This window comes from Mixophyes fleayi, chromosome 12, assembly GCF_038048845.1.
Source record: "Mixophyes fleayi isolate aMixFle1 chromosome 12, aMixFle1.hap1, whole genome shotgun sequence".
NCBI lineage: Eukaryota > Metazoa > Chordata > Amphibia > Anura > Limnodynastidae > Mixophyes > Mixophyes fleayi.
In genome coordinates, this window is record NC_134413.1 from 7,180,621 (window position 1) to 7,206,808 (window position 26,188).

At 39.6% G+C, this 26,188-nt stretch overlaps 1 protein-coding gene across 5 annotated transcripts; it reads left to right on the plus strand.

Annotated features, from left to right (window-relative positions):
- Positions 1-1,705: 1,705 nt before the first annotated feature.
- PTGDR (prostaglandin D2 receptor) lies at positions 1,706-26,188 on the plus strand. 5 transcript variants are annotated; one of them, XM_075192964.1, is made up of 4 exons: positions 1,706-2,631; positions 23,659-25,026; positions 25,074-25,162; positions 25,255-26,188. In XM_075192964.1, exons 1-2 carry the CDS (start codon positions 1,828-1,830, stop codon positions 23,872-23,874), a joined length of 1,020 nt encoding a protein of 339 aa, XP_075049065.1. In that variant the 5' UTR covers positions 1,706-1,827; the 3' UTR covers positions 23,875-25,026; positions 25,074-25,162; positions 25,255-26,188. The 5 variants fall into 5 exon arrangements, with proteins under 5 accessions (XP_075049065.1, XP_075049062.1, XP_075049063.1 ...); XM_075192961.1 differs by having other exon boundaries at positions 25,074-26,188; XM_075192962.1 differs by lacking the exon at positions 25,074-25,162 and having other exon boundaries at positions 23,659-25,021; positions 25,209-26,188.

A 26,188-nucleotide genomic window follows, 5' to 3' on the forward strand; every position in this document is an offset into this window, starting at 1 on the left:
TGGAGCTTACAGTCTATATTTCCTAACATACACAGACACAGACAGACACTAGGGTCAATTTTTTTTTTATAGCAGCCAATTAACCTACTAGTATGTTTTTGGAGTGTGGGAGGAAACCGGAGCACCCGGAGGAAACCCATGCAAACACAGGGAAAACTTACAAACTCCACACAGGTCGGGAATTTAACTCATGACCCAGAGCTGTGAGGCAGAAGTGCTAACCACTTAGCCACCGTGCTGCCCTACAAAAAGAAGTAAAGAAGTAAAATAGATTCAGATTGCTGATATTTACTCACCCTGGTTACAGAACCCAGACAACGTAAAAACAAAAAGCCAGAGGTTAAGAAGGGAAGTAATCAACGTCTAGAAACTGGCTGCTGAAATCCGTAATATACCGCATAAGCTTTTAAAATCAGGACACGGAAAGGAGTCATGGCCATGTCATGTTAGGGGGGGATTGTCCACTTCCCCAGGATGTGTCTAGCTCCTCTGAAGCGCGAGGCTGACCCCGACACCCCTCCCCTTTCATGGAGACAATGAAGTTACCATACAGCGGTACAAAAGTCTACAGAGCTGCACATACACCCGAGAGATGACATAATGCAGTGGCTGTAAGGCACATAAGTGCATATAGGTAACATATCTTTATAGAGAAGCTAGAAAATCCTATGAAAAAAACAACAACTTTGTTCCATATAGAGGTTCGTTCGACACCACAATCTCCCATCAGTGTGACGGAAGTCTCAAGTCGGTGATTTCATCCGGTGCCTCCATCCCTCTCTACTCTTCACGGCACTGCAGCTTAGACCTCACTTAAACAATCACAAGAGTGAGTGGACAGGTTACTCCCTCCCACACGATCAGCAGGCTCATCCCTGAAATACACTGTGCTGCTGTAAACATTCTGATGATTTGATTGGCAATCGCTTCAACACTAGAAACATCCGGACGAGCGGGAGATATATATTGAAAACAAAAAAGTGCTCTCACCCCATTCAAACACACCTTAAGAAGAAGGTACAGGTGCTAACACATGTGCCAGAACCTGATTTAGAGCACAGACTGGAGACAAGTATTGAGAGTTACAGATGGAGCACACAGCTTTTTTTATTGATCGTCTATCACTCTGTGAGCATATTCAGGGCTAGAGCAAGTCATGGGGGCACCTTAAACGGCATCCCCCCTCTTGTGCTGTACCCCACCTTAGCAGGCGGGGAGCGGCATGCTCACCTCCTGGGACTTGGAGCGTGGCGTCAGGCTGTGACATCATAACCAAGCGCCATACTCTCAACATAACACTGACTATTGCTCTGTTCATCTACATACACTTTCACGGTAGAAAAAGACATGTATGCTGCAATATGAGACAGGATAAGTGGTAGAATATACAGATAGGGGAGCTAATAATTTCATTTAAGTTTTAATTTACTGTCTACTGAAAGTGTTTGCTTTATCATTTTTATTATTAAGTACATTTTTGGCCTTGTACAGCCACCAGAATAATAATCAATCATCTAACTAAAGCTGTAAATTCATTTTACACCAGCACGTTTACAAACACAACTGGTTATATTTACAACACTTCCTCTTTGCAAACTTTCCTCTTCTGGCTTTATTCCAGTTACAGCAGAATAGGACACGCCTTGCATAAGCCTTTTTATTTTACTTGTCAATTGCTTTTCTCCACCTCCTTCAGGCATCCTAGGAGCTGAACCATTCATATAGAAAAGCCAGTCTCAGACAGATGAGCAATTCAGAACTCACGGACGTCGGCTTCCACCTCTCCTTGGCTGCTGGACAATTGTATCCTCCGTGTTGAGTCTCTACATGGAGTTTTATCCATGCTCTGATAGCCGAGCCATTCAAGGTAATTACTCGGTGATACCCAGCTCATTGCTCTTTTCTGCTGGCCTCCTGGGGAATATCATTGCAATCTTTATCTTATGGCAACACAAATTACGGGTGAAGGACAAAACCTCTATTTTCTATATTTTGGTTACTGGTCTGACGGTCACAAATCTGATGGGTAAATGTCTGGTGAGCCCAATGGTGCTGGCTGCCTATTACAAAAATCAGACACTGGTCCAGATGGCCGAAAACCGAAATCTATGTAATATATTCAGCTTCTTTATGACTTTCTTTGGTTTGGCTCCAATGCTTATTCTTTTTGCCATGGCTGTAGATTGCTGGATTGCTCTCGCTCAACCCTTTTTCTACCATAACTACATCACTAAGAAGGTTGGTTTTGTGGTCCCTCTTGTAGTCTACATCTTCAGCGCTGGGTTCTGCGTGATGCCTTTTGTGGGCATTGGGAAATTCCAGCAGTACTGCCCCGGAACCTGGTGTTTTATTCAAATGACTGCGGAGGAATCAAAGCCCGATGTCCTTGCTTATTCTGTACTATATGGTACGGTTATGGGGATATTTGTGGTAGCCATCATCATCTGCAATGTGGCTATTATGAGACGCCTTTACCAGATGTACCAAATTCAAAACCAACGGAGCGTTTTTGGTGCCAAGTTCGGATCCAAGATAGAATATGTAAAGCAGGCTGGCATGGAAGAGCTAGATCATCTTATTCTCTTGGCAGTTATGACAATCATTTTTGCAGTATGTTCACTTCCTTTAACTGTACGTATCCAATCCTATCAAACTCTCTACTGTGCAAGGTGTGCTGTTGTCTTATTGCAAAAAATAGCTTGTGTGGGATGAAAGGTAAATTCTATTTCCCGGATACGGAACAGAGTTCAGCTTTTTTTTATGCTTTGATTCAGTGTTGGCTAACCTGTGACACCCCAGGAGTTTGCAAAACTACAAGTCCCAGCATGCTTTGCCAATATAGAGCAGCTTATTGCTGGAAGGGTATGCTGGGACTTGTAGTTTCACAACACCTGCAGTTTCAAAGGTTAGCCAACACCGCTTTAATTCGTGGTTCTGGTCTCTAGAATGGAATAAGATTTAATCCTAATATAACATTTAAAAACCAAGGGCTAGATTTACTAAGCTGCGGGTTTGAAAAAGTGGGGATGTTGCCTATAGCAACCAATCAGATTCTAGCTTTCATTTATTTAGTACATTCTACAAATTGACAGCTAAAATCTGATTGATTGCTATAGGCAACATCCCCACTTTTTCAAATCCGCAGCTTAGTAAATCTGGCCCCAAGTGTGAAGCAGGAGGAAGACACAGACAGGCAATTCTGTTTCCAAAATAACATAGTTTGTTTCAATATTACTATAAAGTAAATAGGAACCAAATATAATGCAGACAAACTATTTTTAACACTGAAATTACTTTATTAGCTTTGTGTGTGACCACATTCATCTTTTACTAACTTCTTACCATTTTCTTTCTAAGTTCCTTTTGTGCTTTTTAGCCATGTATATATATGACAAAGTTGTTTCTTTTCATCACCCTAGGAGAGAAAACAAATCTGCTCTGTAGATATAATTGTATCCAGTGCAGAGATGACAGGAGACGTGTCCCAGATAAATAGATAAGCCAACTGCATTATATACAGTCATGGTTCTGAAGCACAGCATACAGCTAAAATTCAATAAAACAATGTATAGAGTTGCAGGACGGCACATACAAGCCAATACGTGGTCATCTCCAGGTGAATTTCCCTTTAAGTGAATCATTGTTTTCAGATAAAACTGTATGCAAAAAAAGTTGTACAGTAGTCAGAAGACAATACAGGGTAACAGAAACGTTTTGTGTGGTAAAAGAAAACAGTACCATAAAAGTGATATATTTTAATATAACTGGAAAAACAAAGGCAGAATTAATTACGAATGTGCAAAAATGCTCCCTTCTACACTTCGCAATAGTGACATCATGCGCCTGTTTTGCGCAAATGCGTTTTGCATGGGATGCAGATAGGCACAGGTACATTTAGCAATGTATTGTGGGGTTGCGTTTTTGCACATTAGTAAAAAAAAAATTCTTTTGTTTTCCAGTTTGCAAATATACAGTATCACTTTTATTATATGACTTTTGTTGTTATTTTCCTAATTCACACTTTAAAGTTCGTCAGGCTTAGAAAATTAACTAGATAATGGTCTCCAAACAATATAGCTTTTATCAATGATCTATTTTTATGACAATTTAGCTACTAAATGGCTTTATTCTGTTGACATTTTATGGCTGATATTTGTATCAAACTCACAAAAGTGACATTATTATAACGTTGTACCCTGCTCCATCACTAGATGTTATATTGTGCTGAAAACTACATTGAAATGAATGGGAAAAAACAGTAACATATTAATAAATAGATAAAAAAAAAGTGCACCCCTCCCCCCAAAACCCATAACCAGAGCTTGCATTAGACATCCTGAGCTAAAACCACACTAAAGCAGGAGAACGAGGAGTGTGGATACTACAGTGGGAACTAGCCCATCACTAGACCGGCTGACTGGTCACAGTAGAACATTGAATCCCCCAGCATAGTGTCCCCCTGTTATAATGTGAACTGGATTCAACCTGGTCATTGAGGGGCAGGAGCCTCTATGGGGTCCACAAAAAAAACAACTTGTTCCTTTCTCCAAAAGACTGAACAGCGCTGTCACTCTTCCCTGGACCTCTATATTGTGGGTGCTGGGGGGCTGCGATCACCTCTCTTAATGCAGCATACCACAGCCCTGGGTTCAGGTGAACAGTCTTGGGAAGCCCCCAAAGTTCAGGTGAGGGGCGTCTTGAGTAGGGTGACTTTTTTTTCATCCTACCTGGGAAAGCTGAACTTTAACACTGCAACTAACATGCTCATTAATGCAATATATGCTGTGAAATACAGCTTCCTGCAAAGTTATACCCAATTAGTTTACTAAACATTTCAAGAAATCCTACTAATAAGATTTGCCATTCCCCATGTCTCCTACTCTTGTTGAACTGCATTACTCTGTATTTTTGTTTCATTTAGTTCTATTCACGCACACAATGTTATCACATGACAAAAGGCTGTAGTGTACCTAAATATTGAGTATTGTGCAAGTACAGGTGATTAGGATATGTAGGTGACGCAGGACATCACATCACACAAAGCCCATTCTGTTCTGAATCCATGAAATTCTATACTTGAAATTCACAGTAAAGGAGTATTTGTACTTTCAATCTTTTTTTTTTCTGCTTTTAATCATGTTTCCTCCTCTGCCTCTTGGTTCATACTTTTCCTAAGAAAAGCTAAACAGGCAGAGTTCTGAACATCTAGATCTTATGACTGTTATTTAAGCAGCAAGAACCATTTAAAGATAACACCGGTCAGAAAGACCTTTAGTTGAAGTTTTTTTTTTGGTGATGACAGAGCTTCTACTATGTACCCAATGTTGCACCTGTTTTATACACACTCTAAAGGCTTTTCCCTATTGTGATATTTGAGTACCTTTAAAGCATTTGTTCTGCATATTGTGGCCTCATTCAGACCTGAACGTAAATTGCACATTTTTGCGTACGCACAAAACAAGCATCCGTACACTTTCAGTTCTGCGACTGTATTTTTAGCTACATGTATCTAAAGATATGTGCAACTTGTAATCTAGCGCATAGATGCGTCCGTTGCAACTATAAGATAATCATCACCGGCACAGAACTTTGCATTAGTTTTATGGCATCCCTCATAAAACACATACCTCAAGCCTACGTCTGAGTCAAAATCGGACACATCTATGAGGGGCGTGGTTGACTTGTGTCCCTTCCAGGGCCCGATTAAGGGTTTCGGCCACCCTAGGCTATTTCAGCCGTAGCCCCCCCATCCTTCCCCCAACATAGGCTATTTCAGAAGTATCGCACCCCCCCCTCCAGCCACCTCACCTGCCCCCTTCAGCCACCTCACCTGCCCCCTTCAGCCTGCTCATCTTCCCCCTTCAGCCTGCTCATCTTCCCCCTTCAGCCACCTCACCTGCCCCCTTCAGCCACCTCACCTGCCCCCTTCAGCCTGCTCATCTTCCCCCTTCAGCCACCTCACCTTCCCCCTTTAACCACCTCACCTGCCCCCTTTAGCCACCTCACCTGCCCATCTGCCGCCCCTCCCGCTGAGACATTAGAACGGACTTACCTGCTGTGGAGTCCTCTCTTCAGCGCTGTGTATGACAGGCAGTCTGGCAGCGATCGATGCTAGCTGCCTGTCAGTGTGGCCGCGGGCGCTACTTAATCTGGTCATGTGAGATGTGGAAGACCTGATCTCACGTGACCAGAGTAAAAAGCGCCAGCGTTCGCTGCCAGACTGCCTGTCATATGATAGTGACAGTCGGGACAGCTTCTTTAGACCAGGGATGGTCCCGATGACTCCGGCTGACACATTTAGAAAAAACAAAAACATCTCGGCGACGCTGCGCCCCCCAGGATCCAGCGCCCCAGGCTGCAGCCTGGTCAGCCTATTGGCTGATCAGGCCCTGGACTCTCTACACCCCAACTGTCCTGAACTTACATGTAACACCCTTGACACACATGTCTAAGCACAAGGCGTCACAAGTATAAGACACGCTCAACTCTGAATACGGACGCAAGTTGTGCACTTGCGTAGCGCAGCTACATTTTATGGTCTGGCTGTGCACCTTGCCCACTAGTACAGTATAGAAATCTCTGCTAATTATCCCTTACATCTCTATGGGATGCAAAAATGAGCCGTAATTTCTGTAAAAACTCCAACGGAATATGTCTCCGCTGACTCTTCCGGAGACACACCGCATCCCCTCGCGGATAATTGAATCTGCCCCTAAATGTGCTTATCCTGTGTAGTCAATGCAATGCAACTACACCTAATCACTTCCTGCCGAGCTCAGCTCTCACCTACCGTCACTTAGACACTGGCAGATTCACACAGAAGCCAGAATGCCAGCCTCTGTGCATGGTCATATAAATCACCAAAGTGATATAGACTCATTCAGTAAGTCATACTGAACGGCTCTTCTGGTCCGGCAAATCCCAGTTCCTGCTCGCACAGCTCTGAACTATACAAAGTTATTGCACCACATGCAGACGTTGCTGATCGGGAGTTCCAGGTGTGAACTGTATCACAGAAATATAAAACACAAGATTTTCATAGCTGTTATTTCAACCTCATATTTTATGATATATGTATAACATACAGACATAAACATCAGCAAACGGCAACACTGGATTTTAACCTAAAGTACTCTGCAGACTGCTGGCTTCCCATGATGAAGGTTTCTGGTGATTCCATAATGTTGTGGGTGCATTCTTGTGGCATGGTTTGGGTAAAGTAATTTCCTTAGAAGGCAAGGTCTATGGTAATCTTCCAGGATAATAATGCCCCAGCCACAGATCACATGTGATCGTCCAATGGTTTGATGAGTGCATTGATGTTCTCCATCTGCCATGGTATACTCAGTTTCCAGATTTAAGCCCAACCCAACATTTTGGGGATATTTTGGAATGATCAAAGATAACAAATAAAAAAAATATGAGTGCGCACTTCACAGGTTTGCTGCATTATCGGCTTGTTCTTGTTCTGATTCTTCCCTCACTAATGACGGCTGGAGGAGAGGATAAGTAAATCCTTAGACTACATCCAACTTGTTGCATGCTGTGTCTTGCTACATAAGCAATGGAGGGTCCTAATTTACACAACTAACATAACACGGACACCACAGCTAAGGGAAGTGATTATATCAAGCGTTCACCTATTCAGAGAGATTTGCTTCAAGGAGAACATTGTCTCTTCCTTTTCAGTTAAGATTCTGAGATTTACAATAGTTGGGGGCATATTTATCAATGTTCGCATAAAGTGAAAAATAGTTTTCAATCCTTATCGCATTGATAAGGATTGAACTATTTCTCAAATTTATGAGGAACCCAACACAGGAACAGCAGTTCTGATAAACTGCTATTTCTGTGATAAAAAAAAATACTTACTCCGCCTCTTCGTAATGCGCTGTCTCCGGATCTCCTCCTTGTCTGCTTCGTTTCTTTTCTTACTGCAACTGCGCATGTGCAGATCGAAGACCTGGGCATGTGCAACTATAGCTGCAGAGAGAGAGCGGTGAGTGACAGGGAGGGATCATGTGATCCCTCCACTCATGCGCTGTCCAGCTCTGCTCTTCGGAGCAGAGTTGACAGCACTGACATTTTTCAATTATGGTAATGTACGCCAGCTTCAGCTAGCGTACATTAGCAAAACAAGTTACCGAAAAAAACTTTTTTCAGAACTTGTTAGATTGCGGTAGGGAGCACTCACCATACTATTGAATGGTGACTGCTCCCAAAAACGAAACAGAATGCAAAGCAGCAGATATCCACGATATCTGCTGCGATGCACCGTTCATAAATATGCGGGACACTACAAGTGGCGTGGAATTTACGGTAAGTGTCTGAAAGTGTTTCTTCACTACTTGTTAAATATGCCCCTTGGTCACTCGGGTTGGACACGTTAATAAGATTAATGTGTTATATGCATTTTAGAGTCCCTATGAACTATTAGACCATCAACTCCAATCACTATTTGCTGAATGCTTATTTTTATGATATTTTATATTATTAAATCTAGATACATTTTATTATCTATGCTTTGCGCTCTCTCAAATTTTTCTATTTGTTGCCTATAATCTTTCAGGCTGCACAACCTGTCATTGAGAGCTGCAGCTTAGATATACATTGTGTATACCGATGGTTATTTAGTGCCTATTATTGTTTTCTTTTTCTTTATTTTGGAATGATGCCTGAAACAACATTTTCATCAATCAGTTGATTTTTATTAAACAGTTATTTAAAAAAAAATTATACTAATAAGATTTTTCACACTTATGTTCCACCGCATCAGTCTGTATTTTTGTTTGTTAGCTCTATTCCAGCATACAATGATGTCATCACAGTACAAAAGGCTGTAGGCTGTAGTGTACATAAATATTCTGAATTATGCAAGTACAGGTGATTAGGAAACATTAACCAGTATGGTGGGGTAAGAGCGCAAATGGTAAGGAAGATGAAAGGGGAAGGAGTGGGAGGTCTATATATACTTTGGGAGGTGTAGATACTTTGTAGATTTGTGTCTAATTAAATTTTTCCAACATTCAAAATAGCATACCTAAATATTAGCAGTAAGAGGGCCAGCCCCTCGTTCAGATGTAATGATACTAAACAGTATGTGGGTAACAATGTACATTACCACTGATGCAGCAGTGACCTGTTATCATGAATTGTCTTATTTTAAACTGACTCCAATTAGTTTCTGATAGTCCAGTTGTTCAGTAAGTGAATTGCCCAGAAAAAAAAGGTTTGTTGGTTGGACCGTGCCGTAGCACACAAATATCAACTTTAAATTTCAGTGTACAAATAAGCTATCAAGTATGTGTGTGCTACATGAAAAAACAGTCAGTATTTAACTTATGTGCAAAACAGAAAACTAACTTGCACCCCTTGCATTGTAACATGGTTTTGTCCAGAAGACTTAAATAAGAAAATTCTTAATTTAAGTTCCTTAATGAATGAGGCCCAAGGTCTTCTAATCTAGTCTTAAGTTTTTAGTAAGTCTTACCCACATATTGTTGGCCACATGGACAGGTGATATAAGGTATATTGACCTCAATGTTTCACATGTGATTTTAGTGTGGATTTTACATTTCTGGCTAGTTGCATGATGGGGTTGGTACCTGTACTAATTTTGCAATTGTTGCAATGATAGAAAACTTTTGTATTATTGATTATAGAAAACCAGTCTTTTTTTTGGGACTAACTTAGTGGAAAAGACCAGAAACAGGTTTATTTTTCAGACTGGGTGCTATTCTGAAGATGACCTTTGGCTTAACGGGGAGCAGTTTGACTAAGGTTTCATCCTTTAGACGTATGTGCCAGTGTTTATTAATTATACCATACTCTTTACTTACTGAGTCTGTATATTGAGTGATGAATTGTTTCTTCCTGTTTGGTATTAACTTCTACATTTTTTGATATCTTTATTGCCTAACTTTTTTCTAATGCTTCTTGCACTCTACTTATATCATACCCTTTATCTTTAAATTGGGTTTTGGGAAAATGGCTGTTTCAAATGTTGTGAACTGTGAACAGTTTTTTCTAAGCCTGATAAATTGACCCAAAGAAATATTATTGAGCCAATTTCTGTAATGATTAGTGGTTGCCAAAACTGTTGATGTCAATAGCCTCAAAGTGTGTCTATGTTTCAATTTTATTGTCTTTGATAATGATTTCAAGATCAAGGAAGGTTCATTTTTAGCTACTGATTGTAGTGATAAATTCTACATTTCTGTTGTTGACATTCAAACTTTCTATAAAAGTGGAGAAAGATTCTTTTGGTAACTCTGCAGGTAATTAGGACATGACATCACACAAAGTCCAGTCTTCTGACTATTGGAAATTCTATATACCTGTAATCCACAGAAATGAGATCAGCATTTGCACTTTATACCTTAGATCCCTCCTGGGATCTTTTTCAAAGACAAACATAATACAGAACTGTTTATATTAAGGATATAGGGCAGCACGGTGGCTTAGTGGGCAGCATTTCTGCCTCACAGCACTGGGGCCATGAGTTCAATTCCCGACCATGACCTTATCTGTGTGGAGTTTGTATGTTCTCCCTGTGTTTGCGTGGGTTTCCTCCGGGTGCTCCGGTTTCCTCCCACACTCCAAAAACATACTGGTAGGTTAATTGGCTGCTATCAAATTGACCCTAGTCTGCGTGTGTATGTGTGTGTGTGTTAGGGAATTTAGACTGTAAGCCCCCATGGGGCAGGGACTGATGTGAATGAGTTCTCTGTACAGCGCTGCAGAATTAGTGGCGCTATATAAATAAATGGTGATGATGATATAGGTGTTGGGTTACTCTACTATTAGACCCTTGCTATTTGCATATATGTATAACCAAATGCTTTGTTTCTCAGATTTTATCCTATGTAGTTACAGTAGGTAATTTACCCTACCTCCTCTACACATTTTATATGTACTAAACTAGATAGATACTCAGAGGCTTATTTTGAGTTGGTCCATTTGCGACATGTAAAACTATGCTTTTCATGAACTGCGCATGCCACCAAAGTTACTGCTTTTTTTTACACAGGACACAACTTGCACCTGTGGCTCCTTATGCTGGGGGTGGCCAAACTGAAGTTGAGCACACCTGGAGATCCTGTCTGTATTGACTTGGCCGCCTCTCCAGATATACCAATTTTGCAGCGACCACGGGCCTAGGGTACAGGTACATTCTGAGGATGATGATACCATCAGCATTTGTCTTTACTTGTTAAAAAAAAAAAAAAAAAAATTTTTCTTAAAATTATATTTTCCTCCCCCCCTAAAATAAATAAGCAACGGTGCACTAGGCGGGTCTGCTTGCTGCTAATGCAGAGGAACCCACGCTCAACTAAGAGGTAACCAGCAGCGGACAATGCCAGTCTGGGGTGCTCACACTATAACAGGGAGCATGAGATCTCAGCCATAAGGTGATGCCAGTCCTAGCTCCGTCAGCATGTGGCGGTATCCCCTAGGTAAATCAAGATTGCAAAAAAACACATGCGTCCCCTTAAACAAATAAGCCCCATGCTGAATAGCACTGGGGGTTCCCGCTGAGTGGTGGGTGACAGGGTAATGGGTTAAAGTGATAAAAGGATAACATACTATTGTGGAACTACAAGTGTCAGCAAGCCCTGACAGCCCTTGACTGCTTTTTCCAATGCTGGTGGTTGTAGAACTACAAGTACCAGCATGTCTATGCTGGAATGTAAAAAAAAAACCACATTTTTTAAAACATTTTTATTCTAATAAAAGTACCCCGATACCCCTCCTTCAAAACTTTATTACGCTCCAATGGGAATATTGTTTTTTTGAAGATTTCTAAATGGAAATTTTAAATAAAAAACCCTCTAATAGATGGACACAACTTAAATAACTAATGGAACCGTGAGGCGAATGAAAGAACTCGCATGACCTAGAAGGATCAATATACAAACCGCCAATCACAAGAGGTTGGCGTGGGACAACAGTTGCCCCTTTTCGCTTATTTGAGGTCATTAATTTGCAGTGCCGCTACATTAGGGGCTCTGCTCAGGCTATAGCGATGGGGCTAGTTATTAATTTGGTGTTTGTTTGTTTTTTAAACAATTTTTTACAGCACATACAAATAATGCATCTGCTTCATGCCCTAATATATGCGTCTGTCTATAAATAAAATGTGTCTGTTACAGCACTTTACACTAATGGATAGAAGGATTCTAATTTAAATGAGGCTGCAAGTGTAACATAAATCATAGTACACAGCATGCAAGAGGCATAATACTTGGATACACAGGTCAATGAGGTGGGATCGGAGAAGAAGACAGGAGAGCCCTGCTACTGAAAACATAATCTATTAAAAATGTTTTAAAATTACCCACATCAGTGGTGGGTGACTTAGATGAGGGTGCAGCAGATGTGGCTGGTCTCTCTAAAATAAAGATATTCAACTCTTTTTCTGGTGAATTTAGGCTGTTATTTTTTTCTCACATTGCTGAGAGCTGATGTCTGGTTAAGCTTAGCTATCCATCTTCCAAAAATGCTGGCTACACAAAAGTTCAAAATCAAATACAGAGAGTTGTTGGATTACTGACATAGAGACCAAAATAATTCGTCAGGAACTGCAGCTACTGGGCTGCCTTATACAAGAGGTGGTGGAAGATCTAGAGTCGGAGGTGGGAGAGCTGGGGGAAGATTTGGAAGTGGTTTAGGAGGAGGAACCATCAGCGGATACCCAACAATGTAAATATTCTATATTTCCTATAACACACAATGTAATTTTCACATGTTGGGTGCATGGCACTGAATGTATTTCTTCCAAAGTGTTGAACAATCTGTAGTAGCGTATATGTGTAACTTCAGAGTTCATCTAGCATTTTATAGTATCTCCACTAAAACAGAATAATTTGTCCATTTAGAAATAAACCATTTACTGCATTTGCTCCCAAAACCAAATCACCTACAAATGGTTCACTTAAACCACTTTAAAACCTTTTGTATTCAGCAAGATACATGGTTAGTAGAAATAAAATTCACCAAAATTAGTAGGGCCCCTAGGGTTCAAGTATAAAAGTAGTGCCTCGAGGACGGATTTGTTGCGTTGGCAATAGAATATGTTCAATTTGTACCTTTACAAATAAGCATATGAAATTAGCAATGTGGAACACAAGTGCAGATGATGCAAATAACCCAAAATAAAAATGAAATATTCCAATACAGAGACAGATACGTTTGAAACGTATCTGGCATTTATGTTGTGTTTTACTAAGAAAAGAAGAATATTACATGACCAATACAGTTACACTAAAACTTTGGCGTCATTTCATGCACAGATGCTTGGAAAATGGAGGAAGCACTGGCACATGCAGAGGAGGAGAATCCTACCAAAAACCAACTAGCACATCTCATTTACACCCAAAGACACCAGGGTGCCATGAGATACGCTTTTGGCAGAATCTGTGATTATGATGATTAATTTTTAGTATTGGTCTCTTTTACTAAATTTAAGTTAAAGGTTTTATTGGGTTTTTTTACTTATTAATTTATTCTTTAATAAAGGTTTTCCAAAATCTCATACTGTACTAATTTACACACGTTTACACACGTTACATTCATTTTTAATGAGCTGACATAGTAATAGTGGTGCGTAGCCTTGATATAATATAATGTATGCTCAACGATAAACATAGAATAGAATTGTATTATGATCATGTCCAGTGGTCAGGTCATGTTGGGGGTGTAGTGTCCTATGTCTGTATATAGTGTAATAGAATTGTATTATGTCATGTCCAGTGGTCAGGTCATGTTGGGGGTGTAGTGTCCTATGTCTGTATACAGTGTAATAGAATTGTATTATGATCATGTCCAGTGGTCAGGTCATGTTGGGGGTGTAGTGTCCTATGTCTGTATACAGTGTAATAGAATTGTATTACGATCATATCCAGTGGTCAGGTCATGTTGGGGGTGTAGTGTCCTATGTCTGTATACAGTGTAATAGAATTGTATTATGATCATGTCCAGTGGTCAGGTCATGTTGGGGGTGTAGTGTCCTATGTCTGTATAGAGTGTAATAGAATTGTATTATGATCATGTCCAGTGATCAGGTCATGTTGGAGGTGTAGTGTCCTATGTCTGTATAGAGTGTAATAGAATTGTATTATGATCATGTCCAGTGGTCAGGTCATGTTGGGGGTGTAGTGTCCTATGTCTGTACAGAGTGTAATAGAATTGTATTATGATCATGTCCAGTGGTCAGGTCATGTTGGGGGTGTAGTGTCCTATGTCTGTATATAGTGTCATAGAATTGTATTATGATCATGTCCAGTGGTCAGGTCATGTTGGGGGTGTAGTGTCCTATGTCTGTATATAGTGTAATAGAATTGTATTATGATCATGTCCAGTGGTCAGGTCATGTTGGGGGTGTAGTGTCCTATGTCTGTATACAGTGTAATAGAATTGTATTATGATCATGTCCAGTGGTCAGGTCATGTTATTATTATTATTATTATTAATTTTTATTTATAGGGCGCCACTAGGTATCCGTAGCGCCGTACAGGGACAGACAGAAACACGATACAGGGTGAGACAGCACAGTACAGTTAACAGAAATCACAGTAACTCAGAAGCTCAATGAACAGCTAGATTAGAGGTGAGAGCCCCCAGCGGGGTAGAGACAGGGGCCGGAGGACCTCGCGGAGGAGACAAGGAGCTGGATAACAGAGTTAAGGTGGTGGAGAACAGAAGGAGAGGAGGCCCTGCTTGGAGGAGCGTACAATCTAAGGGGAGGGTAGGACGGACAGAGACACAATGGTAGGAGGAGGGAATGGGGATGACGGAGGCAGGGACGGAGGGGGGGGGAGGAGAATGAAAAGGAGGGAAGTAGGAGGGGGACAGGAGAGGAAGGGGGGTAGGGGGAGACTGGGAGGAGGTCAATGGGTGGGGGACTAAAGGGCTTTAAGGAAGAGGTGGTTTTTTAGGGGGTGTAGTGTCCTATGTCTGTATATAGTGTACTAGAATTGTATTATGATCATGTCCAGTGGTCAGGTCATGTTGGGGGTGTAGTGTCCTATGTCTGTATAGTGTAATAGAATTGTATTATGATCATGTCCAGTGGTCAGGTCATGTTGGGGGTGTAGTGTCCTATGTCTGTATAGAGTGTAATAGAATTGTATTATGATCATGTCCAGTGGTCAGGTCATGTTGGGGGTGTAGTGTCCTATGTCTGTATAGTGTAATAGAATTGTATTATGATCATGTCCACTGGTCAGGTCATGTTGGAGGTGTAGTGTCCTATGTCTGTATATAGTGTACTAGAATTGTATTATGATCACGTCCAGTGGTCAGGTCATGTTAGAGGTGTAGTGTCCTATGTATGTATAGAGTGTAATAAAATGTATAATGGTTCATGGCCATCGGTCCTGTTTCTACATAGAGTAATCTTCAAGTTCACCTTCAGCAAACAGAACATGCAACAATTTCGATAAACCCTAATGCTACTTCATAGCTCATGCACCATGAAAAACAAATTGGACTTAGTTACTGAGTAAATAATTTATTGGTTTTAGTAGGAATGTTCTGTTTGATTAACACAATATTATCTGATATTAAACTAATCTAGAAAGAGAATAAATTCTGCGCTAATGCAGCTTATTGTATGGTTTGTCAATTAGAATTGCTGTCAGCAAATACCCCTCCCCAATCCCCCAAAATAAATTACAATCTACTGTATACCCGCACTGAGGTTTGCCGTCTGAAATTAAATACACATTATGGAGATGTTTTTATGATCTCTTAGAATTGCAATTTGCAACTATGCACTGGAAATTAAATGTCATCAGCTAAGTAAAACAAATATGCTGGTTAATATATATTTATTTTGAAAGTTTTGTTATTCTTAATTTACAAATGTGGGAAAAAATGGAAAGTTGAAGTGCATTCTCTTTTGGGCAAATGTGTTTACAGTTTGAAGTTTATTCAAACAGAATCTGCACAACTTTTTGTAGGTTTGCGGTCAGGTTTGCTCTAAGGTATTTATAGTCACAGGAAAAACATACAAATAAGCACACTACAAATATTTAAAACAGAATATAAAGGTTGTGTACTGTTAATCATTGGACAAACACCTCTACGCACAGCACTTAATGAAGTAGAGGATCGTTCCAAGGGTTGGGTGGGAACTAAACTAGCACATGAAACGGCGCCAACTGATCAAAGTTCTCCAGATGCACAAGTAGATAAAACATACTACGATAATATCTAAAAGAACAAAACTAAGAACAGGTGCAGCCAACTTCTCCAGACTTTGCACCCACCCAAAACTCAAATAAACCACAAAAATACTGTAATAAAGTGGTGGCGCTGCTGTTGACAAAAACAAATAACAACCCAAACTGAATAACAGTCTTAAAGTCTTTTTCTGTTTAAATAACGGTGAAAACGTCTTTTAGCGAATTATTTTAAAATTAAGAATTGTTAAAGAATATATCTCAAATCAATAAGAATTAATATGTTAATAAGGAAATAAAGATTGATTTAATATTCTACCAATATTCAAAAAATCCAAAACTGAACACAGCCAGTGTTTTGTGTGACAGGTGTATAACCTGTGATACACCATGCCAGAAAATAATGCAATCAACACTTAGGCTAGGTACACACTACAGGTTTTTCAGCCAATTATCGGGCCAAACACCCGATAAACCACCGCTTGACCTGACATCGCATTAGTGTGTATACTTGCACGATGAACGACAGTCATTCCAAAGTACCGATCGCCGTTTCATTCGATTGCTCGTTCTGTTTGAAAGCTTTAACCGAGTGGTTAGCTGTCTGGTGACAGCAGTTTTCAGTTCACTCTATGTGTCGGCTTGCGATCCTCCTGCAGTTTGAAGATAATATGGAACCCATTCAATAGCAGGATGTATAAATAGGATATGATGAATGTTCAATGTCTTTTAAATAACAGACCTAACGCGGTTCGTCGTATCCATATGATTTCCTCAGAGGTGTATAAGCTTTCTTTATCCAATGGCGATGAAGAATTAGGGGCTGTGCTCCTTTCTGTGGTGCAAGAGCGGCAATTACTCCGGTTATCCCTTCCTTATAGAATTTATAGGACCAAAACAAGAGTTATGCGCTCATTGACTTAAGATAAGTGTATCTATTTCTGATTAGACAGCTAAAATGCTCTTTGTTCTGGATTGATTGATTCTGATTAATGGTTAATGAATCGATGTATGTACAGACCTCATGGATATGAAAGGAGAAACTACCAGTATCACATTGTAACAACTGCAGTCTATTACTTAGTCAATCTATTGTGCAAACAAACAGTGTTTAAAAACAATATGAACATCTAATAAGATGGCAACGTTAAATGGTTAACCATACACACAGATAATAGATTATCTCAATACCTATCTAAAATAATATGAATGCACACACACATATATATTATCTCTCTTTATATATATATATATATATATATATATATATATATATATATATATATATAGATATATAGATAGATATATATATATAGATATATATATATACACACACATACACACATGTACCCTTATATGATTGCCGACCTTCAGATGGACCAGAAAAAATAATACTGGTAATAATAGATCAATGGCTCTTCCTATGTAACCCTCTCAGTTCAGCTTTCCATTCGGAGATGGGAAAATCCCTCCCTGTTTGTATCCTAAATGCTACAGGGGAAAAAAAAAAATACAGAAACCCACATGCATTTTTTAGGAGAAAACTTCATTTCATTCCAATACTTTGTTTAGCCCTCCAGGACTCAATTAGTTTAGCTGATGTATCCAAAAAACCTCTTGTGTGCACAATTTTTTGTACCTCGTACTGTATTTTTGATATGTTTCACCCCACAATTGTTAGACCCCTAATATCTCCTTCATGACATGTATGAAAATGGCATGGTACATTCTTATTTAGCATGTTCTGTATTCCATGAACCTGGATTTCAAGGTTCTTGTAGTTCTCCCAACGTACGCTAAGTCACAGCCACATCTAGGAACATGGATTACACAGCATGTGTTACAATTAATGAACCCACGGACCTTTTAATTCTTACTCGCATGTATGAATCATATGGGTACAGGTGTTACATCTTGCACATCCTCATTTGAAGCACCCATCTGTTCTTTTTGGGGATTCAATCTGATCCTTTAGATGATCCTAAATCACCCCCTTGGTTACATATTACTAAGCTATGAGCTGGTAAATTCTTATTATTTCCTTTCTTAAATACCATTCTTTGATTCTGTAGTAAAATATTTCTCAACGTGGTTGGAGAATAGGATAATGTGCTTTAATAACCTTCTTAACTTCCCATGACATTTTATTATATTTAGAGTTAGATATTATTTCTACAGAATCACATCTTTTTCTCTCTTAAGTGTCCCAACATCCAGGTTAGTCTGCAGTTTCCCCACCAATAATTTATTTCTATCCATATGCGAGACTTCTCTAAAAACATGATCAAGCCATTTTTCAGGATAGCCCCTTTCTTGAATATCCTTTATTTAATCTTTGGCTTTACAAGTTAAAACGATCTTCACTGGTACCATTTCAATTGCCCTCTTGGAATATTGTTTTTCCATGTTGTATGATGTGCTCTCCCGTAGTGAAGATAGTCGGCTACGTCCACCATCTTCTTGAATGTGGACATCTCCAACTTCCCATCACTCAGATAAATCTGTAAATCACTGTTATTAAGTGCAATGACAAAAGAACTGTCATGTCTAATATATAGATCAATGCACTGATGATACTATTCAGTATAACTGTGTATATAATAATGTATAATAGGATCAATTTTATATATTGGTTATGCGATCAATGATTTGGAGATTTCATACTGTTGTTTTGAAGTTTTATTAATAAAATCAATTTTTAGAACATTTTCACGCACTCATTTTCATATGCGGTGAACGTTAATCTGTTGCTCAGCGCTGTAATTTATAGTTTTTTATTGATTAGGACTGGATCATCATTATCATCATCACCATTTATTTATATAGCGCCACTAATTCTGCAGCGCTGTACAGAGCAATCACTCACATCAGTCCCTGCCCCATTGGAGCTTACAGTCTAAATTCCCTAATATACACACACACAGACTAAGGTCAATTTTGTTAGCAGCCAATTAACCTACCAGTATGTTTTTGGAGTATGGGAGGAAACCGAAGCACCCGGAGGAAACCCACGCAAACACGGGAAGAATATACAAACTCCACACAGATAAGGCCATGGTCTGGAATTGGACTCATGTGGATCAGAGGGTAGAAGCTGCCTTCACATATACAGTGATGTCCGGCTTCCAGTAACGTATAACAGCAGATGCCCGTCTCCAGTACAAATTTATTAACTCTCTCAATCAGGGCTACCTTAACAACTTTATAGGCCCCCGGGCAATGCAGTGTACCGGGCCCCTAAAAAAAAAATATATATATATATATTAATAGTGTGTGTGTGTGTAAAAAAAATATATATGTATGTAAAAAAAACGTGATTATATATATAATCACTTTTTTTATATATAATGCTGTGCTGTGCTGTGGTTGCAGTGAATGCTGGGCGTGACATCACTGCGAGCACAGCACGGAAGAGGGGACCAGGGAGGGAGCCGGATCACCGCTGATGTGACCGCATGGTAAGTATTTAAATAAATAAATAAATATATTTTTTAGGATTCGGACGGGCCCCCCTTGCCTGCAGGGCCCCCGGGCACCTGCCCATCGTGCCCAATAGAAGAGATGGCCCTGCTCTCAATTCCAGCTGGTCTCTGTACTGAGAAAGTGACATAAGCCACATGCAAATATCGCTTCACAATCCAGTATATTTAAGATGTTGTGAAAGTCAAAACATAGTTTCAACCACAGAAACGCCTCCTCTGGAAAGTACAATGTGACTTCATCCTGGCATGTGGTTTACAACCACAGAAATGTAGAAATTTAGGAATCAAATTGCAACTAGGAGCGTCAGTTAGAAGCAAATCCAGCTAAAGACTGTAGATTTACGCCGGGACAAACCATGTTGCGATGCCAGGGGTACAGATGGAGCTTTTCTTGGCCTACAGGAAAAATACTGGTTGCTTTTGTATTTTAGCGCAGAAATACTGAACAGCTTTCTGTTTACACTGAGATTTAGAGTTGAGCAAGGACACGCCCCTTCACAACTTTAAATGCGCCCGCACATTTTAAATTTGCTCCCGTTTTTGCAGCGCAAAATGGTTTTGCCAAGTTGCCAAATTACAACATCTAGCTTCAATTAATCCTAACTCTAAATGCAAAAATCCTACACCAATGGGGACAGCTGGGCATCAAATGTTTTATGATTCTCTTTGACAAAAACCAGATAAATTATCCTATTATAACATCAGTATGTACAAATACATAACGGCCACATTCTAGTAACAATGAAATATTTGTAGTTCTGAATTATGGGTTCCAAGATTCATTCCAAACAAAATCTGGGTCCCAGCCAGAAAGAGGTTAAGAACGCTTGCTCCATAGCCCTAGTCTTCCCAAAGGAAGGTTTTATATTTTGGATAAGTCCACAGAAACAACATTGTAAAGTACAAATATCACCTTTGGTGCCAGGGGATTGGCTCACAAAGAGTGTGCTGAAATGTATAGGCTGCGTGCTATCCGGCACTGGGAGAGAAGGAGGAATCGGCACAATCCCTGGGTTACCCTAGTATGGTTAATGTTCCTGCAGGTCATTGTGCTTGGACTTGTAGAGCCACAAGTAAGGAGTTACTTTACATTTAAGTATAGAATCATAAATTATTACAATTCTGGGGACTGCATGAAAACAGGTTGCAACATATATCATTATTCTGTGCTGTCCAGGGTATTGCAATAATTTATTAATCTAAACTTCATGATTATCAACAATTTACGTCATGCAAACGCAACCAGTATTATGAAGCTTAGTGTACTGAATGATTCCAAACTGATGGGCAGTTAAACTGCAGACTTTGGGTTAGAGGGACATCCTGCAGCCATCTAGAAGTTGTAACAGACTATTAGCCTATTGGATTGTGCAGTCATTGCACCATTTATCGAGAGATAAGTGGAGCAACAAGGGCATCATAGGAGATGAAACAGGGGGTAAATCTATCATCCATCGGGTTTTGCCTTGAACAAATGTGCTACTGTAAATATCCCAATTTTCAAAAATGGCAAATGACACATTTACCCCCAGAGATTGAGATTTTCTGTTTGATCAAGCTGAGGAAGTATTTATGGGAAATCTGTGTGTTGGAAAGATTATTTGGAGAATGGAGGACTGCTATCTCCAGTCTCTCCATTAACTTATCTTTATTCAGCATCATGCACAGGTATGGACTATAGTTAGTATTTAATCATGGGCACTCTGGAATTCCAGTGGGTACCTTAGGCTGGTATATAATCAAGTGGGCACCTCAGACTGCTTGTATAAAATTGTGCAGGAGATAATCTATCATGTGGGACACTGAAAAGTTCAGTGATAGGGGGTCCCAAAACTTTTGCTCTGCCTAGGAGGTCCTCACGTGTTCTTATTTGTTTCTTCTTTTGTCATCATGCACACCTGCCAACAATCCCAGTTTTCATGGGAATGAAATGACACGTGGGGAAAGTAGGCGTGTTCTTGCCAACAATGGGCATTATGTTAGCAGATATGGACCTGATTTGAGTGGATTGTGGGTGATCCCTAATTTATCCTGAATTTCCAATCAGGATGTTTGAACGTATGCACCGTGTGCTGCTGTTATGAGTCAGGTTGTGTTTTTGTCTTTGATAGTTGTCATGTGGATGCTACAAACAGATTCATAGTGAAATAGAATAAAAATGTCAGCATTATCCAGAGAGTTACTTTGTGTAGTATCTCAGGGCTATGAAAATGGATAAATGCCTGATTAAATAAGTAAACGAATGGAAGCCCATAAGGAAGGAAAAAATATACATAGTAAAAGTTTCGGAATGGCATGAACAAGCAAATAAATTAAAGTTGTCTAAAGTTGAATTGAAAAAAATAATGTAAGATCAAGATCAACTTATGTGACAAAACTAAGGCACAAAAGAGAGAATATCTTCAAGGAACACTCAACAATTAAATATACCAATGACTCCTAGTATCAGTCTTGGGGGTAAATAAATATTGGAGATTTGGCAGAATCGCACTTTGATACATTTACCCCCTGGTCACTTAATTTGTCCTGTTGTGCTTCATTGTTCCTTTGTGTCCCTTTATCTTCTAAGTACAGTTATCTTTTCGCCTATCTCTGCACAATTGTGTAACTTCATCATGTTCCGCTGAGAAACGGGCTTATGTTACAAATCTTGTTATTGAAGTCTGTTCCAGCAGGGCGTGAGGTTAGGCAAGTATGCAGCTTTGTTTAGCTTGGAAGAACAGAATATTCTATATTTTGGCAGTTGTGCACTTGTAATTTTTTGTAAATTAATGGAAGCTTTCACAAAATAAAACCATGACTAATGCTGTACAATTAAAGGATGCCAGATTAAAATCCATTATGTAAGTGATTCTGAAATTATGGTGGAGAATTCACATTGCTGTAGTTGGTGTGAAGGAATTTGGACAGCTGGATGATTGTCTACTGTAGAACATTATGGGTGAAAGCTGAACTGTTTTAATACAGGGACAAATGGACATTTGCCTTAAAACTGAGTAGCCTCCAAAAGAGCCTATATAGGATAAGCCATTAAATAATTTCTATCTCAGCCCCCTGATGTCCAAGAAGACGAGAGAGTGGGCTGTCATGCCGCTCAGATGTCTCACAAACCCTCTTCTACTGTAAGTGCTCATTTGTTCGCAGAGCTTTCCCATTCCTATTTCTGTAATTAATGACAGCACTCACTGTTTTGTCGTACAGAGCTTGTATTTATTCACTGAGTAGTCTATTCAAGCTACTCCTAGGGGGTAAATGTATCAAGCTGAGAGTTTTCCGGCAGGTTTGAAAAACCAATCAGATTCTAGTATCATTTATTTAGTACATTCTACAAAATGACAGCTAGAATCTGATTGGTTGCTATAGGCAACATCTACACTTTTCAAATCCGCCAGAAAACTCTCAGCTTGATACATTTACCCCCTAGTGTTCAGCAAAGCAGCATTGCAACATAGTGGATCCAGGAAGGAAAAATGGCTCAGATACACCAGGTTATTTTTTCTTATTATTTGCACCCCCCAAGCCAGTGCCCCAGGGGGCTGCTAAATGTATTCGGCGGTTCCACCGGTGATGTCAAATGTTTCAAAAGAAATAGATTTGCACTTGATTTGTATTTGTACTTGACCACAACTAGTAAAACAGACCAGCAAACATAAATGATACAGATCTCGCTGTTCGTTACACAGAATAATGTTAGTGGGTCAAAGTGTGGATTCCATATTTTAATGCAGAGGTGTCCAAACTCAGTCTTCAAGAGCTACCAACAGTTCGTTTTCAGGATTTCAGACTGTAGAAACAGGTGGGCTATTTACTGACCCAGCCAAATAGATTAACCTGTTCATGATTAAAGAAATTCTGAAAAATTGACCTGTTGGTAAATCTTGAGGACCGAGTGTGGACACCTCTGTTTTAATGGTTGATGATCATATATCTATAGTTAATCTAAAATACCCATAAAATGTCACCACTAACTGGCCTTTACCTCTTTCCCACAGGTTCGAGTGTACATTGGAGCATTTACGGATGAGAAAAATGAATATGCCGACCTTATAGTCTTGAGGTTTCTGTCGATTAATTCTATAGTGGATCCTTGGATATTTATCATCTTCAGGACGTCGAAATTTCACACCCACGTACATAAACTTTGTAGTAGAATTAATTCTACAAGCAACACACAGTCTGAGCTGCTAGACACTAACATGAACCTGTAATCTGAATCATTGGTCCTTTCCAAGGATTACTCTGCAGTAACCAAGGTTCCGTGAACAGACTGGAAAGATTTAATCAAAACCTGAAAACGTCCAGTCGTAGCATTCAATTTATAAATGTTGTACTTAATATGCTACTAAAAGAAAAACAATGGTTTATAAAAAGATTATATGAAGGATGCACTGCTGATTCATGATAAAAGCAAGTAATATTTATCCAGGAAATCTGGTCGAGTTATAACTCAATACAGTATCTTAAGAGGATTCCGCTGTTTAGACATACAGGGAAAAACAATAGTAGATAGTTTTACTGCAAAATATAAGCACATTATCAATAAAGTTTACATATTTGAAGTCAATAATATATATGTTAATACAGTTGTGGAATCAGGCTTAGTGAAGGATACGATAGATGGCTACAGCATTATTAAGGAAGAGGTTAGTGAGAGTTGTGGTAAATGGGTGTCGCTTTGGGAAGGAAAGTGAGTTATGTGGTATGTTAAATGCATGGCAGATTGGGCTGGTGCTAAGCTCTTGACACTGTACACCCGGAAATTCAGCTAGTTAATGGTGTTAAGCAGCCGAATATATTTACCACATATTTTCAAAAGCTTGTAACTTCTATTGGTCTGTGGTGTCACATATCCTCGGATACAGGCAAACCACCAGCAACACCCCCAGTGCCAAATTTGTTTTACCATCTGGCCCTGGGTACATGGATAAAGCTAATGTAAGAGGTTAGAGTGAGAGGTGTGGTAGAAAGGATATAGCTATGTGAAAAAAAGGAGTTAGTGATGATGTGGTAGATCGACATAGCTATGAGGTTAATGAGGCATGGGGTATAATGATGTTGTTGTGGAAAGAGGAGTTTAGTGAGGAATGCGGTAGATGGTTGTAGCTATGGGATGGGAAGAGGTTAGGTAGGGATGTGGTAGATGGTTGTAGCTATGGGATGGGAAGAGGTTAGGTAGGGATGTGGTAGATGGTTGTAGCTATGGGATGGGAAGAGGTTAGGTAGGGATGTGGTAGATGGTTGTAGCTATGGGATGGGAAGAGGTTAGGTAGGAATGCGGTAGATGGTTGTAGCTATGGGATGGGAAGAGGTTAGGTAGGGATGTGGTAGATGGTTGTAGCTATGGGATGGGAAGAGGTTAGGTAGGGATGTGGTAGATGGTTGTAGCTATGAAATGGGAAGACATTAGGTAGGGACATATCAAATGGTTGTAGCTATGAAATGGGAAGAGGTTAGGTAGGGATGTGGTAGATGGTTGTAGCTATGGGATTGGAAGAGGTTAGTGACCAATTTGGTAGATGGTTATAGCTGTGGATGGGAAGAGGTTAGTGAGCAATTTGGTAGATGGTTATAGCTGTGGATGGGAAGAGGTTAGTGAGTAATTTGGTAGATGGTTATAGCTATGGGATGGGAAGAGGTTAGTGAGCAATTTGGTAGATGGTTATAACTATGGGATGAGAAGAGGTTAGTGAGCAATTTGGTAGATGGTTATAACTATGGGATGAGAAGAGGTTAGTGAGCAATTTGGTAGATGGTTATAGCTATGGGATGGGAAGAGGTTAGGTAGGGATGTGGTAGATGGTTGTAGCTATGGGATGTGAAGAGGTTAGTTAGCAATTTGGTAGATGGTTATAGCTATGGGATGGGAAGAGGTTAGTTAGCAATTTGGTAGATGGTTATAGCTATGGGATGGGAAGAGGTTAGTTAGCAATTTGGTGGATGGTTATAGCTATCGGATGGGAAAAGGTTAGTGAGCAATTTGGTGGATGGTTATAGCTATGGGATGGGAAGAGGTTAGTGAGGATTGTGGTAGATTGTTGAAACTATGTGAAAGAGAGAGTTTATTGAGGGATGTGAGTATGGCTATAAGTGAAGAGTTTAGTAATAAATATGTAGAGAGTTATGGTAAGCGGTTAGTTAGGTGTTTGTAGAGGGTTATGGCTATAAGATGGAAAGAGATTATTGAAAGGTGTATAGAGAGATATGGTTAGAGATGGGTGGGGTTAGTGAGAGGTGTGTAGAAGGTTTTGGGTATAAAATGGAAAGAGGTTCATGAGAGGTGTGTTAAGAGTTTTGTCTATAAGAAGAAAATATATTAATATGTCACAGAGATACACTGAATGTATGGATGTATATTTGTATTTCTGATTAATAAATATGGTACTACAGGGTATTGAGTGAAAATAGTCTGAAGTAAACATAATGAAGAAACTGTAGTCATACATATGTAATCCCAGAAAAAGGAACTATGTATTGTATACATACAGTATATGGAAAATAAACAACTGCACTAAAGCAAAGGTA

Bases quoted from the DNA above. Each gene is read 5' to 3' on its own strand.
- PTGDR (XM_075192961.1), top strand. From the start codon at position 1,828: ATGGAGTTTTATCCATGCTCTGATAGCCGAGCCATTCAAGGTAATTAC. The intron at 2,632-23,658 runs GTACGTATCCAA...TCTTTCCCACAG, and splicing joins TATGTTCACTTCCTTTAACT to GTTCGAGTGTACATTGGAGC.